This window comes from Leuciscus leuciscus (assembly GCF_965113295.1).
Source record: "Leuciscus leuciscus genome assembly, chromosome: 16".
Lineage (NCBI taxonomy): Eukaryota > Metazoa > Chordata > Actinopteri > Cypriniformes > Leuciscidae > Leuciscus > Leuciscus leuciscus.
In genome coordinates this window covers 33403674-33421366 of record NC_138740.1, presented here as the reverse complement: position 1 = coordinate 33421366, position 17693 = coordinate 33403674, and the positions used below count along the sequence as shown (strand labels likewise).

Here is a 17693-nt window from a genome sequence, read left to right as displayed (position 1 = left end):
AATCATACTTGAACATGAAGAATTTTGATGATTGACCACATAGTAACAACATCAGAAATATTGATCAAAACAACTAAAACAGTCATTGAGTTGTACGTGGAAATGAAAGATATTTCTACGTTTCTGCAAACAGTCAGTGAAAGATCTAAAGAGACAAAGCCGAGGGGTTGTTACATCATTCTGTTTGAACTTTGACCTCTCTTTAGGCTCAAAGGTCAGAGGTCAAAGAAGACACGAGAGCCAAACGCAGCCTGACACACGCCACGTCTATTTATTTCACATTAAACAAACTAAATTGAACACAATGTGTGAGATGTCTATAATGTCTATATTAGTATATATATAACTATATTTTCCAGTTCTCTCCGTGTAATATATATATGCTGTATGTTGCTGTTTTTTAACGACAAAGCAATTTCATGTATGCATGAAGTGCATTACAAACATTGGGAAAAGAAATATATATATCCGGTATATTGCCGGTGATCAATGTTTTCTCTTCCTCTGCGCATGGATTATCAATAACATTTCTCATGTGGTGTTGTCTTTGATTGACGTTTTGTGTTTTAAATCATGTTCAGGAGGACCTTTAAAGGAAATTTCGTCTTAAACATCCTCTTTAATGGTGAAGTATTGAACTGTCCTCACCATATAACCCTGATTTATGACTCATAACTGTAAACAAAACAGCCAAAAATGATTGCTTAAGGAATATTTCTGATGGCCATTAGACCGTCAATCGAAACATCCACAGATAAATCTATTTTACATGCTGGACACTGTAGAACTGAATATTGGTTGTGTTTAAAAACATTGTTCAATTCAATTCAAATAATCATTAATAGTTTCAAAATGTTGTACATGACATCAGGTGTGGTTAGTAGTGATGTACAATATTAACTGGCACATATGACACAGCTTTAATGTCTGAAACTGAAGTTTATTCTCTCTGAAACAATCAAACATCGACAGGAGCTTAGTTCTGCGTTTACAATCGAAGTGATCCACAGTTAAAGAATTAGAAAATAACACTTCACACACACACACACACACACACACACACACACACACATGAATTAGTTTCGTTTAAGGTGCCCCGATTATGGTTTTTCGAACATGACCTTTCATGCAGTGTTTGTGAATGTATAAGGTCTGCAAAGTTTCAAAGATCAAAGTGGACGGCAAATACAGTCACAAGGTCTAGAAACGCGTTTTTTAACAGTTGAACTATAACTTGAGCGCCGCGTTTTCAGAACAGGACGCTGCAAAAGACGCGGGATTCGAGAGCAACGGTCAAAGACGTCCGTCTAGCGCGTTTACATTGAAAAACAATTGAAAAGTAGTGCAGTGGAATGTAATAAAGTCTCAAAGTGCAGATAAATTAAGTTTTTGTCTCCCAAAAGAAGTGATTCTGAACTGCCAATAATTCCAGTCGCTCTTCCTGTTGAACCTGTGTAGGTTTGTAACTAATTTGCATAATGCCAGTCTCTGGTCTTGATTGGCTGAACAGCGTCTCTTAGCTCCGCCCTCAAACACTGTAGTTTATCTGAGACTGGAAGAGTTTGGTTCGTGTTGTTCGTGTGGAGAAGACGCTGTTTTCTGCTGACAAAGCAAATCCACTTTGATGAGATTGATACGGTAAAACCCACGCCATCGTTACTGTTCGTATCACTGTGATCAAGAGCTGAGAGTCAGATATGATAATGAGGGTTTAGTTTCTGACCAATCACAGCAGACTGGGCCGACCTGACCAATCAGAGCAGAGCGGCTCTCAGAGAGGCGGGGTTTAGAGAGACTGAAGCGTTTCAGACACTGAGAGAAAAGAGCTGATGCTGCAGTGGAGATTATGAGGAAATTAAAGTGTGTTTTGATCTTGGATGCATGTAAAGCATGTAAAACAGCATAATAGGAGCACTTTAAATTTATCTTAAATAATACTAGTGATCTCAAGATATGGTGCCAGAAACACATCAGAAACTCAGTGGAGCGTCTTACAATCGAAAGAGCATGGAAACAAAGACAGATACAATCAAAAGAAGTCGGTATTATCAAAACAACAAACTGCATTCAACATTCAAAAAGAGTCCAGAATGATTCTCTGCGAGTCTCGGGTTCCTTCGGGAAAGAGTATTATATACAGCGAAGATTCCCAGTGAAGGTCGAGTGTCTAAAACAGGCTTTCTAAAACTATCCTGGAATATGATAAACATCAACATGAAGAAATAAACACAGCAGGGGGTTGTTAATCTCTCTTTCTCATATAGGCTGCATTTATTCGAACAGAAATACAGTATGTTTTGAAAAAGAACTTTTCTATTTGAATATATTTTCAAAATGCTATTTATTCCTGAATTTTCAGCATCATTACTCCAGTCTTCAGTGTCACATGATCCTTCAGAAATCATTCTAATATGAGGATTTGATGATCAAGAAACATTTATGATTATTACCAATGTTAAAAACAGTTTGATATTTTTATGGAAACCTTGATATGTTACATTTTTCAGGATTCTTTGATGAATAGAAAGTTCCAAAGAACAGCGTTTATTTGAAATAGAATCTTTTGTAACATCATAAATGTCACTTTTGATCAAATTAATGCATCCTTGATATTAATTATTTACATTTTTGAATAGTAGTGTACAGTAAATAATGATAAATTCTCACCTTTTAGATTCTGGATGAGAAAAACAACCCATGATATCCAAAGATTATAATATCAGAGAGAGCAGTAATATCACAAGTTTGGATGTGAACACTTTTATATTATGGAAGCGGACAATACTTTAAATGTTTTGCTTTTGCATATTTTTTCAATTAATTTCACTTATCTCACTGTAACCTTACATTGGGGAAAGAAACGCGGCCTTCGAGACGTTCAGACATCAGCTGACAGACTTTTGCGAGAAAAGTTCTTTGGTAAATGTTTTTACACTTCTCTATGTTCATATAATATATATGCATATATGAAAAAGAAATGACTCGAGAACATTTCTGTCAGTGTTAAACAGACAAATAAGCAAGACAAGATTAATCACACTGACAACCGAGTCCAACTTTTTAGACGCTCAGCGTTTTGCAAATGGATCCTCAGTAATATGATCAGGGATTGGAACGTTTCCACTGTCTCAGCCAATCACGTCGTCTGTTAATCATCTCAGCCAATCAATTTGTTTGTTAATCCGCTTGGTCTTGCAAAAACAAATTTGCATGTCCTGGTTGATGGACTGATCACCGTCAGACAAATTAACCAACATCTTCGGCCAATATAAAGTATAATAACTGCAATGCAATAAAACACCATTAAATGCATCATACAAATAATAATAATAAACTGAAGCTTGATATGAAAACATAAGGTTACAATCTGTGTCTCGGCATTCGCTTCAGCTTCATGACATCTTACAGAAACTGTAGCATAACCTTTCACAATACATATGTAGTGTTTACATTATCATCTAATCAAATGACTGTATTTAAATAAAAGAGGAATAAATGTTAAAGTCGACACTTCACACTGACCTGGTCTTCCACATGCACATTATGACTTCAGCACACACACACACACACACACACACACACACACACACACACACACACACACACACACACACACACACACACACACACACACATTCACTCACTCACACACATACACACAAACGCACACAAAGACACACACATTCACAACACATACACACAAACATTCGTACACACACACACACACACACACACACACACACTCTCTCTCTCTCTCTCTCTCTCTCTCACACACATTCACTCACTCACACACATACACACAAACGCACACAAACACACACACATTCACAACACATACACACAAACATTCGTACACACACACACACACACACACACACACACACACACACACACACAGACACACACAGACACACACACACACACACACACACACACACACACACACACACACACACACACACACACACACTCTCTCTCACACACATTCACTCACTCACACACATACACACACATTCACAACACATACACACAAACATTCGTACACACACACACACACTCTCTCTCTCTGACACACACACACACACGCTCAAACACTCTCTTTCTCTCTCACACACAAAGACACACACATTCACTCAATCACACATATACAAACACACACATACACATACACACACGCACACAAAGACACACACATTCACAACACACACACAAACATACGTACACTCACACATATACTCACACACACACTCTCTGACACACACACTCAAACACAAACACACACACACACACACACACACACTCACACTCACACTCAAGTGTGTAAACATTCATGAACACAGAATCAATCACAAATAAAATGACATCATTCATAACCCTTACATTCCTGAATTATGCGTAAAGTAAACATCAATATTTCTGCAGAACTCTGACAGCTCACGAGCCAATCAGAGCCTCTCGCTGAGAATGCCCCGCCCACTGGAGCAACCTGATTGATTGACACAGGTCGTGTCCAATTAAAATGCTTCGATTAGACTTAACTGTGTCTATATAATAATTCAGAAACATATCCTAGTAGACCAGCATAAACCTGGCATGCAGAAAATAAGCATAGTGTTTTGATTTTATGGAAACTTGTTTCCACAACGGAATAAAAAAAGACAATTGTCTGACGTTTTTCCTCCGAATTTATTTTTTATTCCATGGCAGAAATAAGCTTCCATACATTTATCCTCTGTCACTATATACAAAACTAGATTCCTCTGAAGAAAATCTGAGCAGTGTTTGCCTGTTGTGGGTCGTTGCCAGGGTGTTTCTAAGCGGTCACTAGGGTGTTGTTGTTGGTTGCTAGGTGGTAACATACTCAAGTTCGCCTCATATTCTGGTCTGTATATATATATACACTATATATATACTCAAAGAAAACCTTCATAGGGATATTAAATGAAAGCATTTATTTTATGTGCGTTACATTTTAGTAATATTTGCATTATATTGTGGTTATATTATAACATGATGCTGTAGTTTAATGTTAACAAATAGTGCACTCTAAAAAATGCTGGGTTGTTTTAACCCAATTTTGGGTCAAATATAGACAAACCCAAACGTTGGATTAAAAATAAAAACCCAACGGCTGGGTTTGTCCATATCTGACCCAAAATTGGGTTAAAACAAGCCAGCATTTTTTAGAGTGCACCAACTATCCTCATCATCACTGACACTGATCTGAGCTTGATGTCGATAGTTGGCAGAAATAAAACCTTGAATCACCACAAACGTCCATTAGCCAAACCAAACGACCCTGAGTCCTGACCGCCGACCCTTTGACCCTGACCTTTGACCTCTAGGCGCAGTGGGAGAGGCTGAGTTTCAGGACGCCGTCTGCGTGCATCTTGAAGAGCAGTTTGAACTCGGTGGGCAGCTGGTGCGACTCCTGCCACTTGGTGGTGAACTTGGTGCCCTTCTTGTCGTAGTAATGGTACGGCAGCTCCTTCCCGGTGTTGGGGTCCCAGCCGAAGGGCCAGAACCCGTACAGGTGCACCTGATCGCACAGGGACGAGGCCAGCGTGAACATGAGGATCCCCGTGCTCAGACGCTTCGGGGACAGAGCCTTCGTTTTCCAGTACCTGCAGACAAACAAGAGGAACTGCTGTCAAAGGTTTCAAATATTGTATGTTTTACATTCAGTTCTGATTCAAACAAGCTTTCTTTGGACATTTTGTGAAGTCGCAGATTGGAAATAGGATTAACAAAATCAATAAATGTGTATTAGCTGATATAGTCTTCAATTCTATCTGTAGGTCAGGAGAGCATTTGGATGAATCTCACAAAATATATATGATATATATATATATATATATATATATTAGGGATGCACCGATATGAAAATTTTGCCCAATACGGATAATTCTTTAAATTTGAAAGCCAATAAGCGATATATTGGCTGATAAATCTGAATCCACATTTTTTTAATAATTTTTGAGAGCCTGATTACAAAAACAAAAGTCTCATCATTAAAATCCATGTACCAAGCACACAATTATAATGTTTTAATTTTATGTAGCCGATATGACAGACGCTTCGGGGACAGAGCCTTCATTTTCCAGTACCTGCAGAGCACCTGCATTTGAAATATCGTTTGCATTGTTTCTTTTACATTCAGTTCTGATTTAAACAAACTATCTTTGGATATTTTGTGATGTCACAAATTGGAAATAGGATTAACAAAATCAAAAAGTATTAGCTGATATAGTCTTAGATTCTATCTGTAGGTCTGAAGAGCATTTGGCTGAATCTCACAAAACCTGTGAGATATATATATATACACCAATTCTACCAATTCATATAAAACCTGTTTGTTTATTTATTTATTCACAATGGTCAGCAATAATGTGAAAATCAATTATATAGCCTTTTATAAAATTACATTATTATATTATTTAAAAAAAACAATGAATAAAACAAAACTCTTAATTAATTACTTTACTAGACTTTACTATATATTCACATAGAAAACAGCTGTTTTACATTGGAATAATATTTCACATTTCTTACTCTATTTTTGATCAAATAAATCCAGAACTGGTGAGCAGAAGAGAAAATACTGACCGCAAACTTTTGAACACGAGTGTACATATAATTTTGACTGGGTGTGTTTATGTGATATTAGGGTAATTTAGGTAAAACCATCAACAGTCATAAACATGTTTTCCACACCAAAGCGCTGATCTCAGTCCGTTCTGCTGCTCCGACAACACAAACCCTCCGTGATCTTCCCTGAAAGACCCTTCCAGCACTGAGCTTCAGCTTTAAATGAATTCAGAGAAATATCCTCATATACAGTTAACAGCGGTAAACCTCTGCATACACACTCAACAGTTTACCCATAAACCCCCGGGTAACACACTAATGCGTTTCACCCAAAGTGGCACATGTGTCTGCGGGAAAATGGTGCCAACACATCCATGAAGGTCAGCTGCTCCTGTGTGTGTGTGTGTGTGTGTGTGTGTGTGTGTGTGTGTGTGTGTGTGTTCATTCGCTCAGAGCAAGGTTAGTTCAGCCACCATCTCTAATAGAGTCACAGCGCTGGTGAACAGTGAACAACACAGGACTACAGGCTGACCTGTGTGTGTGTGTGTGTGGGGGGGGGGGGGGGGTTTATAGGTCAATTTATTCCATAACATTAGTGTGTGTATGAAGGTAAATTCCTACAGACACTGTTTTCAATTTCTCAATTAAAATGATTTTGAACATGTCTAGAAACTGTAATGAGTTTGGGTTGATGAATAAAAGTATTGATAAAAAAAAAAAAAATCTTACTGACCCCAAACTTTTGAACTTTAGTGCATGTACTTATTTATTTATTTATTTGTTTGTTTAAGCATTTTTAAAAGAGTTCCAGAGATTATAAAAATTACATTTTAATCATTTTCTATTTATTTACTTATTTTAAAGATTTAATTTTAAAATCATTATTAATATTATTAATTTAATACAAATATTATTAATAAAATGTATTAATATTTATTAATATTTTTTTTATTATATCAAAACAAATGACACATTTTCTGATTATATTATTTTTTTATATTATAATTACAACATGTATATGAAATCACGGAGATCCTTTTTCGTCACTGACTGTTAAACCGAAAATCTATTAAACTTCTTGTGGAGCTTGTGATGGTCTTCCAGGGGATAAATCTGTCCGATCGGACACAGCGACTCGCTTTAATGGGATTGCAGAAGATTACAGGACAACAGCTCAGTTCTGTGAATGATGGGTTAAACCGAGCAACTCTCGCTCTCTGTTTGTTTACATACAGCGAGTGTGATCTCATCTTCTGCTGGGACCATGTCCCAAAAATACAGAGTTTGCATCACGCAATTCAGACTCTCTATCTCGTAATCCTGAGTTTACATCTCGCAATTCTGACTTTCTTCTCGGAATTCTGAGTTTACATCTCGCAATTCAGACTCTCTATCTCGTAATCCTGAGTTTACATCTCGCAATTCTGACTTTCTTCTCGGAATTCTGAGTTTACATCTCGCAATTCAGACTCTCTATCTCGTAATCCTGAGTTTACATCTCGCAATTCTGACTTTCTTCTCGGAATTCTGAGTTTACATCTCGCAATTCTGACTTTCTTCTCGGAATTCTGAGTTTACATCTCGCAATTCTGACTTCTTGAAATTATGAGTTTACATCTCGCAATTCTAACTGACTTCTCGGAATTCTGAGTTTACATCTCGCAATTCCGACTTCTTGAAATTATGAGTTTACATCTTGCAATTCTAACTGACTTCTCGGAATTCTGAGTTTACATCTCGCAATTCTGACTTCTTGGAATTCTGAGTTTACATCTCACAATTCTGACTTCTTGAAATTCTGAGTTTACATCTCGCAATTCTGACTTCTTGAAATTCTGAGTTTACATCTCGCAATTCTGACTTCTTGAAATTCTGAATTTAAATCTCGCAATTCTGATTTCTTGAAATTCTGAGTTTACATCTTGCAATTCTCACTTCTCAGAATTCTGAGTTTACATCTTGCAATTCTCACTTCTCAGAATTCTGAGTTTACATCTCACAATTCTGACTGACTTCTCGGAATTCTGAGTTTACATCTTGCAATTCTCACTTCTCAGAATTCTGAGTTTACATCTTGCAATTCTCCCTTCTCGGAATTCTGAGTTTACATCTCGCAATTCTGACATTCTTCTCGGAATTCTGAGTTTACATCACGCAATTCTGACTTCTTGAAATTATGAGTTTAAATCTTGCAATTCTGACTTTCTTCTCGGAAATTCTGAGTTTACATCTCGCAATTCTGACTTTCTTCTCGGAATTCTGAGTTTACATCTCGCAATTCTGACTTTCTTCTCGGAATTCTGAGTTTACATCTCGCAATTCTAACTGACTTCTCGGAATTCTGAGTTTACATCACGCAATTCTGACTTCTTGAAATTCTGAGTTTACATCTCGCAATTCTGACTGACTTCTCGGAATTCTGAGTTTACATCTCACAATTCTGACTTTCTTCTCGGAATTCTGAGTTTACATCACGCAATTCTGACTTTCTTCTCGGAATTCTGAGTTTACATCACGCAATTCTGACTTTCTTCTCGGAATTCTGAGTTTACATACGGCAATTCTAACTGACTTCTCGGAATTCTGAGTTTACATCACGCAATTCTGACTTTCTTCTCGGAATTCTGAGTTTACATCACGCAATTCTGACTTTCTTCTCGGAATTCTGAGTTTACATCACGCAATTCCGACTTTCTTCTCGGAATTCTGAGTTTACATCACGCAATTCTGACTTTCTTCTCGGAATTCTGAGTTTACATCACGCAATTCTGACTTTCTTCTCGGAATTCTGAGTTTACATCACGCAATTCCGACTTTCTTCTCGGAGTTCTGAGTTTACATCTCACAATTCTGACTTTCTTCTCGGAATTCTGAGTTTACATCACGCAATTCTGACTTCTTGAAATTATGAGTTTACATCTTGCAATTCTGACTTTCTTCTCGGAATTCTGAGTTTACATCTCGCAATTCTGACTTTCTTCTTGGAATTCTGAGTTTACATCTCGCAATTCTGACTTTCTTCTTGGAATTCTGAGTTTACATCTCGCAATTCTGACTTCTTGAAATTATGAGTTTACATCTTGCAATTCTGACTTTCTTCTCGGAATTCTGAGTTTACATCTCGCAATTCTGACTTTCTTCTTGGAATTCTGAGTTTACATCTCGCAATTCTGACTTTCTTCTTGGAATTCTGAGTTTACATCTCGCAATTCTGACTTCTTGAAATTATGAGTTTACATCTTGCAATTCTGACTTCTCGGAATTCTGAGTCTACATCTCGCAATTCTGACTTTCTTCTTGGAATTCTGAGTTTACATCTCGCAATTCCGACTTCTTGAAATTATGAGTTTACATCTTGCAATTCTAACTGACTTCTCGGGATTCTGAGCCTACATCTCGCAATTCTGACTTTCGTCTCGGAATTCTGAGTTTACATCTCGCAATTCTGACTTCTTGAAATTATGAGTTTACATCTTGCAATTCTGACTTTCTTCTCGGAATTCTGAGTTTACATCACGCAATTCTGACTTCTTGAAATTATGAGTTTACATCTTGCAATTTTGATTTTCTTCTCAGAATTCTGAGTTTACATCTCGCAATTCTGACTTTCTTCTTGGAATTCTGAGTTTACATCTCGCAATTCCGACTTCTTGAAATTATGAGTTTACATCTTGCAATTCTAACTGACTTCTCGGGATTCTGAGCCTACATCTCGCAATTCTGACTTTCGTCTCGGAATTCTGAGTTTACATCTCGCAATTCTAACTGACTTCTCGGAATTCTGAGTTTACATCTCGCAATTCTGACTTCTTGGAATTCTGAGTTTACATCTCGCAATTCTGACTTCTTGAAATTCTGAGTTTACATCTCGCAATTCTGACTTCTTGAAATTCTGAGTTTACATCTTGCAATTCTAACTGACTTCTCGGAATTCTGAGTTTACATCACGCAGTTCTGACTTTCTTCTCGGAATTCTGACTTTCTTCTCGGAATTCTGAGTTTACATTTCGCAATTCTGACTTTCTTCTCGGAATTCTGAGTTTACATCTCGCAATTCTGACTTTCTTCCCGGAATTCTGAGTTTAAATCTCGCAATTTTGGCTCTTTTCTTGGAATTTTGAGTTTACGTCTTGCTATTATGAATTCTCTGAAATCTGAGTTTACAGTTCATGGGAGACATAAAGTTGTAATTGTTTTATTTTATCTTTTTAATTACCTTTCAAATTTTTTTCATTCCGTGTCAGAAACTTCCATACAAAACTCAAAATGATACCATGGTATTTTTTAGAAGTGTGACTCTCAAATGAAGCAGACATACACAATCTCTTACCTGTTCACATACTGCATAATGTTTCCCGGCCAGGCTAACTGCACTTTGAGCTGCCCCTTGTGCTCTACGAAGAAATCTACGAGTGTGCGTGTGACAGTGGCCGACGTGTGGAAGAAAAAGGCTGGGATCCACAGGATCGCGCCGTCCAGCTTCTTCAGACTCAAGAAGAAATTGTTCCTGTCCTGGATGGTCAGCAGGTTGTTGTAGTATTTCTCCAGAATACTGGGGTTGAAGGTGGTGAGGTTGGTCCGGCGGCCCACGTCTCGATGGAAGACTTCGGTGGGCGCGAAGTTGCAGCGGAAAACGAAGTCATACTTGTCGATTTCGGGGCCACAGCGGCTCCCGGTGAGGATCCCACTGTTTCCCACCACAGCGCAGGTGTTGTAGCGCTTGTTGAGGACCGGAGAAGAGTCCGGAAGCAAAGACCTGAGGTTCTCTCCGATGGAGAACACGTATTTGTGACTGGAGTAGTCGTAGTGCATTAACTGACCCACACGAACGCTGCTCTTGGTCAGGGTGAAGTTGTGCGGGACGTCGATGTACTGACCGATCTCTTTACTGGAAGACACACGCAATAACATCAGAGTGAAGTGAGCAGATTCAGAAAGACGCAAGATGCAACACAAGTGAAAGAATTAGCAGATGTTTTAAGAGAGATTTTAGGCCCGTTCAAAACTATATCCATAAGCTTAAAGTTTAAATAATATAACTACTTAAAATATTTTATGTTACATACATATGTGAGAGTTGACATTGTAAAAACAGGTTTAAAAAATACTGTTTTCAAAAATGTTGACATTTGATTTCATAAAAACTTAACTCTTAGAATAAATAAATAACAAGAATGATAACTATAACATTTAACATGTGAGAGTTGATGGTTTTAAAATAGTGTTTTAATTTATTTATTTATTTTTTTAAACAATGTTTTAATTTTTTTTAAAAATATTATTAAACATTAAAAAACTAAACTCAGAATAAATAAACATCTATCAAGAACGACAACTAAAATAACAATGTTTAAAGAATATTACTATTAAAAAGATGAATACTGTGAGAGTTCATGGGTTTTTTAATATTTTTTTAAATGTCTTCATAAAATTTGACATTTGATTTGATACATTTATTAATATTAATAATATTAAAGTTTAATTAATATGAAATGCCTTAAAAATAAACAAACATCATGAAAAATAACTATAACCATAAAGTTTTAATAAAATTACTGTTTTAAAATAGATTGAAAATATCAATCATATAAAAAACTAAATATATAAAAAGTAAGAAGGATATCTATAACCATAACATATATTCATGAGAGTTGAGAGTTGACGTTTTATAAAAAAAATTTTTAAAAAGTGTTTTTGATTTAAATAAATTAGAATGATACATTAAGAATGATAACTATAACCATAAAGTTTTAATAATCATTCTAACTAAGGAAATAAACTATAAAGACTAAGTCATCATATTAGAATGATTTGTGAAGGATCATGTGACACTGAAGACTGGAGTAATGATGCTGAAAATTCGGCTTTGATCACAGGAATAAATTACACTTTACTATATATTCACATAGAAAACAGATGATTTAAACTTTAATAATATTTCAAAATTTTGCTGATTTTACTGTATTTTTAAACAGGTAAATGCAGCTTTGGTGAGCAGAAGAGGCTTCTGCCGGTAGTGTATATATTGTTTACATTTGCATCTACCAACCGTTCCATATTAATTCTAAACCTATTCAGATACTCTCATCTTCTGCACTGTGTGTGTGTGTGTGTGTGTGTGTGTGTGTGTGTGTGTGTGTGTGTGTGTGTGTGTGTGTGTGTGTGTGTGTGTGTGTGATGTTCACCTTTGCTCTAAATAAGCGCTCTTGTTAAACCTCCAGCTGCTGGACTCCTGTATGTTCTCGTTGAGGGCATTATTCAGGGACGTGAACGCAGGATCCAGAAACTTCATTGCCAGTTGGGACCTGACGAGAAGATGGACAGACAGAGGAAATGAAAACACTGTTTCTGTTCCAGCAGATCCCGATGTCCCGCTGATGGCAGATGCTGAAAGTGGTCCCAATCAATCGGACCCATCCAGAGTCCTGTCAGTCACGACCCGCCCGGGGCAGTCGATGCCCGCTCTAATTAAACAGCCTCTTTTAGACTCCACGCCTGCTCGTTTTCTCACTCTCGTTTGTTAAAGCTTGTTCCGTTTCATTATCTGAGTCTGGGTTACGGCCTCAGAGGTCAGAGCGTTGTGCTGGTTTACAGGACGACTCAAGTCACTCCCAGTGAAACTCAATCAATTCATACACTCTTTTTTTTTTACAGTGATGCCATTGAAGAACTATTTTTGGTTCCACAAAGAATCTTTCAGTGATCAGTTCTTAAAAGAAGCATTTGTTCTTTAATGTTTTAATATTCTAAAGAACCTTTTAAAACGATAAAGAACCCTTTGTGGAATGGAAAGATTTAGTGCATGTTAAAGGTTCTTCATGGAATCATCAATGCCAATGAAGAGCGTTTATTTTTAAGAGTAAAGTTTCGAGACAAACTTTGATGTTGGCTTGAGAAAGCCTAGTCAGAAAGTTTGAAGTAGGCCTAGTTTTAACAGCTTTAGGTATGAAGGTTTTAATTTTAGGTTTAGGTTTTATGTTTAGCTAGAATTTTGGATAGATGCATGATTTAGCATGTTTCTAGCATTATTTATCACATTGCTAGCATGATTTATCATATTACTAGCGTACAATAACATTTGCTAGCATGATTTAGCATGTCGCTAGCATGTTTCTAGCCTGATTTAACATTGTTTACATGTTTTAGCATGTTGCTAGCATTATTTAGTGCATAGTTAGCATGTTTCAAACATGATTTAGCATTTTGCTAGCATGATTTAGCATTAAAAGCATGCATTAACATAGCATGATTTAACATGCGGCTAGCATGTTTCTATCATAATTTAACATTGTTAACATGTTTTAAATGTTGCTAACATTATTTAATGCATTTTTGGCATTTTTCTAACATGATTTATCATTGTTGACATGTTGGCAGCATTATTCAGAGCATTGTTAGCATATTTCTAACATGATTTTACATCTTGCTAGCATTATTTAGCATATTAATAGAAACACATTTGAAGCCACTTCTGCTAGTTTTGGCCTTTACTCTCTTCCCTGGCGGAAGTCCAAATGATGAACCGCTGATGAATAACATATGGTCATACAAGAGTGCCCGGATCAAAATGACTCCTGCTATGTAACCTTGACTGTAGCAAAAGCGTCTGATTACTGACTGGAAATGAAACTGCCAGAGGAGTAAATCAGGACCAAGGACAGCGTTCAGGGCCTCCATCCTTCAGTTTCAATCAAACACAACATTAAACTGGACTTTGGTTGCTCTTTACACTGAGTGCATGTACAACAGTTATTCACATAACACTCTATAAAAAACATGCACTTCTGTGCACATATTTGATTTCAGCCAAAAGGCTAAGTAGTGAGACTACTGCACATAATTGGGTTGCAAGTATTTTTTAAAAACATATTCTTGATGGTCACTGGTCAGCAAGTTAGACTAAGAAATGATGCATTAATCAAATGTAAAGTAGTTTATCACTCAACATTCGTCAAAAAAAGCTTTCTTAAAAGAACCTTTTTCTAGATGTGAAGAACATTTTAATATTCTAAAGATCCTTTTTCAATTATAAAGAACCTAAAATGTTCTGTGGATGTTAAAGGTTCTCCATGGAACCATGGGTGCCAATAAAGAACATTACTTTTTAAATGTGTATCACTCTTAAAAATAAAGGTTCTATATGAAATATTAAGGGTTCCGTCAGGCACTTCATTTGTAGAACCTTTTAGGAGTTTCATCATGGATCATTTTATGGATTTTTTATTTAATTAAATTTTATGAATTAAACAGCTCATAAACATTATCACTAGAAAAAAAAAACACATTAAATATGAAAGTAGCCTATCATGCAATAATTTAAGACATTTCTCCTTATTTATAAACGGTTAAGAACCCTAGAGTTCTATATATAATTGTTTTAAGAGTGTAGATTATGATGGAACCATAGATGCCAATAAAGAATATGTGTTAGAATAGAATGCATGACGTGTATAGAATATGAATGCAGCCAGCTGACTGTTCAGATTTCATTACTCTGCGAAATATGAGAATGTAGGTTAGTCCATCTTCATGATCCAGGACTGAACTGCGCATGCGCACTGAGCATCATGACAGAAGGACAAGAGGCCTTTCCAAAAAATGTGATCAAAACACACGCGTGTTTACCCGCATGCGCATTAGAAACGCTGCCCATTTGATTTATAGAAATAAACAACCCCGTTATGACATTTTTAATGAATTTATGTGATAAAGCACGTGTTCACTCACCGAAACCCCGCGTGAAACATGTACATCCGCGGACCGCCGCCGTTGGCGTATTTCGGGCCGGTGAAGATGAAGTCTTTCTTGATGGACACGTAACTGATTAATGACAAAATGAGCAAAGCGACGCTGAACATCACCAGACCCAGAACACTGACGACCCGAACCATCTCAGCCCAGAAAACACTCCGATTCACACACGGAGAAGGAACATGATGGATGTGAGCTGCATCGTTTCAGATGCTGATGATGGTGATGGTGATGATGATCCGGGATCCGCGGAGTCTCTCATCAGCACCGGCCGCTGCCATGTGCAGATAAACGTCGAATATGTGCGTTTAGCTGTAAACATCTGCGCTCACATCCGTCTCATGCATAAAACACCGGCGATATTTAAAGGAGACTCGATCCTTTTCAGAGAAATCCAAGAAATAAACAAGTCACTGCAGCAGATGGAGGCGCTGGAGCCTCCTCGGTCACTAAAGGGTTACACGGATTATCCTGATCTCTCTCACACACACACACACACACACACACACACACACACACACACACACACACACACACACACACACACACACACACACACACATCTGCAATATCCTCATAACAAAAAACATTCTGCCTTTTAGACCTCTGCATAAGTGCATAGTATTTTTATTATATGAAATCATACTGTTATTTGGGGCCAAAAGTGATGGACATCTTGGAATCTTGGACATGATGGAAAATGGACATCTTCACCATTAATTTAAATATTATTAAAAGATTTTGTAAGTGCACTTGTGCTTGGAGTCGATTGTTTTATTTGTGATAATAACACAATGAAACATTACAAATTGTGCCGGCAATCATACAAAGACATGCGGAGAGAACCAACGAAATATTAATAACTGATTATGTTGCTTTTTGTTATTCTATGCATTTTTTTTATTTGCATGGTAAAATAAAACCTGTAGCTGTAGTTATATATGTTGTGATATAATGATTTCTACACCAACAATAACAATACAAAAACCCACAATGTCTGAGCAGTAATGTATAATGTTAATATGTGTAGAGATTACTGTAATCCCAATACAAAATAAAGGTCACATGGATTTTGACTAATGGATAGTTTCGGACTGTGTATAATCTCATATTATTTCATTTTGTTATGGGTTGTAAGTAATTTGCAATGTAATAAAATTACAGTGACATTTGTGGTTACTGGAGAGCTTCAAGCCTAGTTTGTTTTTATGGAAATTAAAACAGAAATGTGAACATCAAAATCTCCTTCTGCAAGTGAAAATGCTAATAGTTTTCTCTCAAAGCATCTGGACAAAACCAGGATTGTTAGCAGCCGCTAACAGGGTCTTAAACCTGCTGAAACCTTTGGATTAGTAGCTCAGACTTGAAACCATCATCTCAACAGTTCCAGTGTCTGTTTTGTGTGTAAACACTTAATGAGGAACAATCTAAAGCAGCTCTATCACAACTGAACCTCATAAGTGACTGATCCGAAACACTTTTCATAGACAGCAATGGCTAACTAATGCTATTGTTAACCATCACTAAACTAATGCTATTGTTAACCATCACTAAACTAGTGCTACAGTTAACCATCACTAAACTAATGCTACAGTTAACCATCACTAAACTAGTGCTACAGTTAACCATCACTAAACTACTGCTACAGTTAACCATCACTAAACTAATGCTACTGTTAACCATCACTAAACTAATGCTACAGTTAACCATCACTAAACTAGTGCTATTGTTAACCATTACTAAACTAATGATATTGTTAACCATCACTAAACTAGTGCTACAGTTAACCATCACTAAACTAATGCCACAGTTAACCATCACTAAACTACTGCTACAGTTAACCATCACTAAACTAATGCTACAGTTAACCATCACTAAACTAATGCTACAGTTAACCATCACTAAACTAGTGCTATTGTTAACCATTACTAAACTAATGCTATTGTTAACCATCACTAAACTAGTGCTACAGTTAACCATCACTAAACTAATGCTACAGTTAACCATCACTAAACTAGTGCTATTGTTAACCATTACTAAACTAATGCTATTGTTAAACATCACTAAACTAGTGCTACAGTTAACCATCACTAAACTAATGCTACAGTTAACCATCACTAAACTAGTGCTATTGTTAAGCATTACTAAACTAATGCTATTGTTAACCATCACTAAACTAGTGCTATTGTTAAACATCACTAAACTAATGCTACAGTTAACCATCACTAAACTAATGCTACAGTTAACCATCACTAAACTAGTGCTATTGTTAACCATTACTAAACTAATGCTATTGTTAACCATCACTAAACTAGTGCTACAGTTAACCATCACTAAACTAATGCTACAGTTAA

The 17693-nt window shown here is 36.6% G+C and overlaps 1 protein-coding gene across 1 annotated transcript; it reads right to left on the bottom strand.

The window, feature by feature from the left end:
• Positions 1 to 4218: 4218 nt before the first annotated feature.
• On the bottom strand, positions 4219 to 15789 carry st8sia3 (ST8 alpha-N-acetyl-neuraminide alpha-2,8-sialyltransferase 3). Its single transcript, XM_082141736.1, has 4 exons — positions 15316 to 15789; positions 12774 to 12893; positions 10919 to 11476; positions 4219 to 5624 (listed from the first exon to the last, which is right to left on the bottom strand). Exons 1-4 carry the CDS (start codon positions 15477 to 15479, stop codon positions 5342 to 5344), a joined length of 1125 nt encoding a protein of 374 aa, XP_081997862.1. The 5' UTR covers positions 15480 to 15789; the 3' UTR covers positions 4219 to 5341.
• Between the last annotated feature and the right edge of the window lie 1904 nt (positions 15790 to 17693).

Bases quoted from the DNA above. Each gene is read 5' to 3' on its own strand.
- st8sia3 (XM_082141736.1), bottom strand. From the start codon at position 15,479: ATGGTTCGGGTCGTCAGTGTTCTGGGTCTGGTGATGTTCAGCGTCGCT. The intron at 12,894-15,315 runs GTGAGTGAACAC...TCTTCTCGTCAG, and splicing joins ATGTTTCACGCGGGGTTTCG to GTCCCAACTGGCAATGAAGT. The intron at 11,477-12,773 runs GTGAACATCACA...TGTGTCTTCCAG, and splicing joins AGCGCTTATTTAGAGCAAAG to TAAAGAGATCGGTCAGTACA.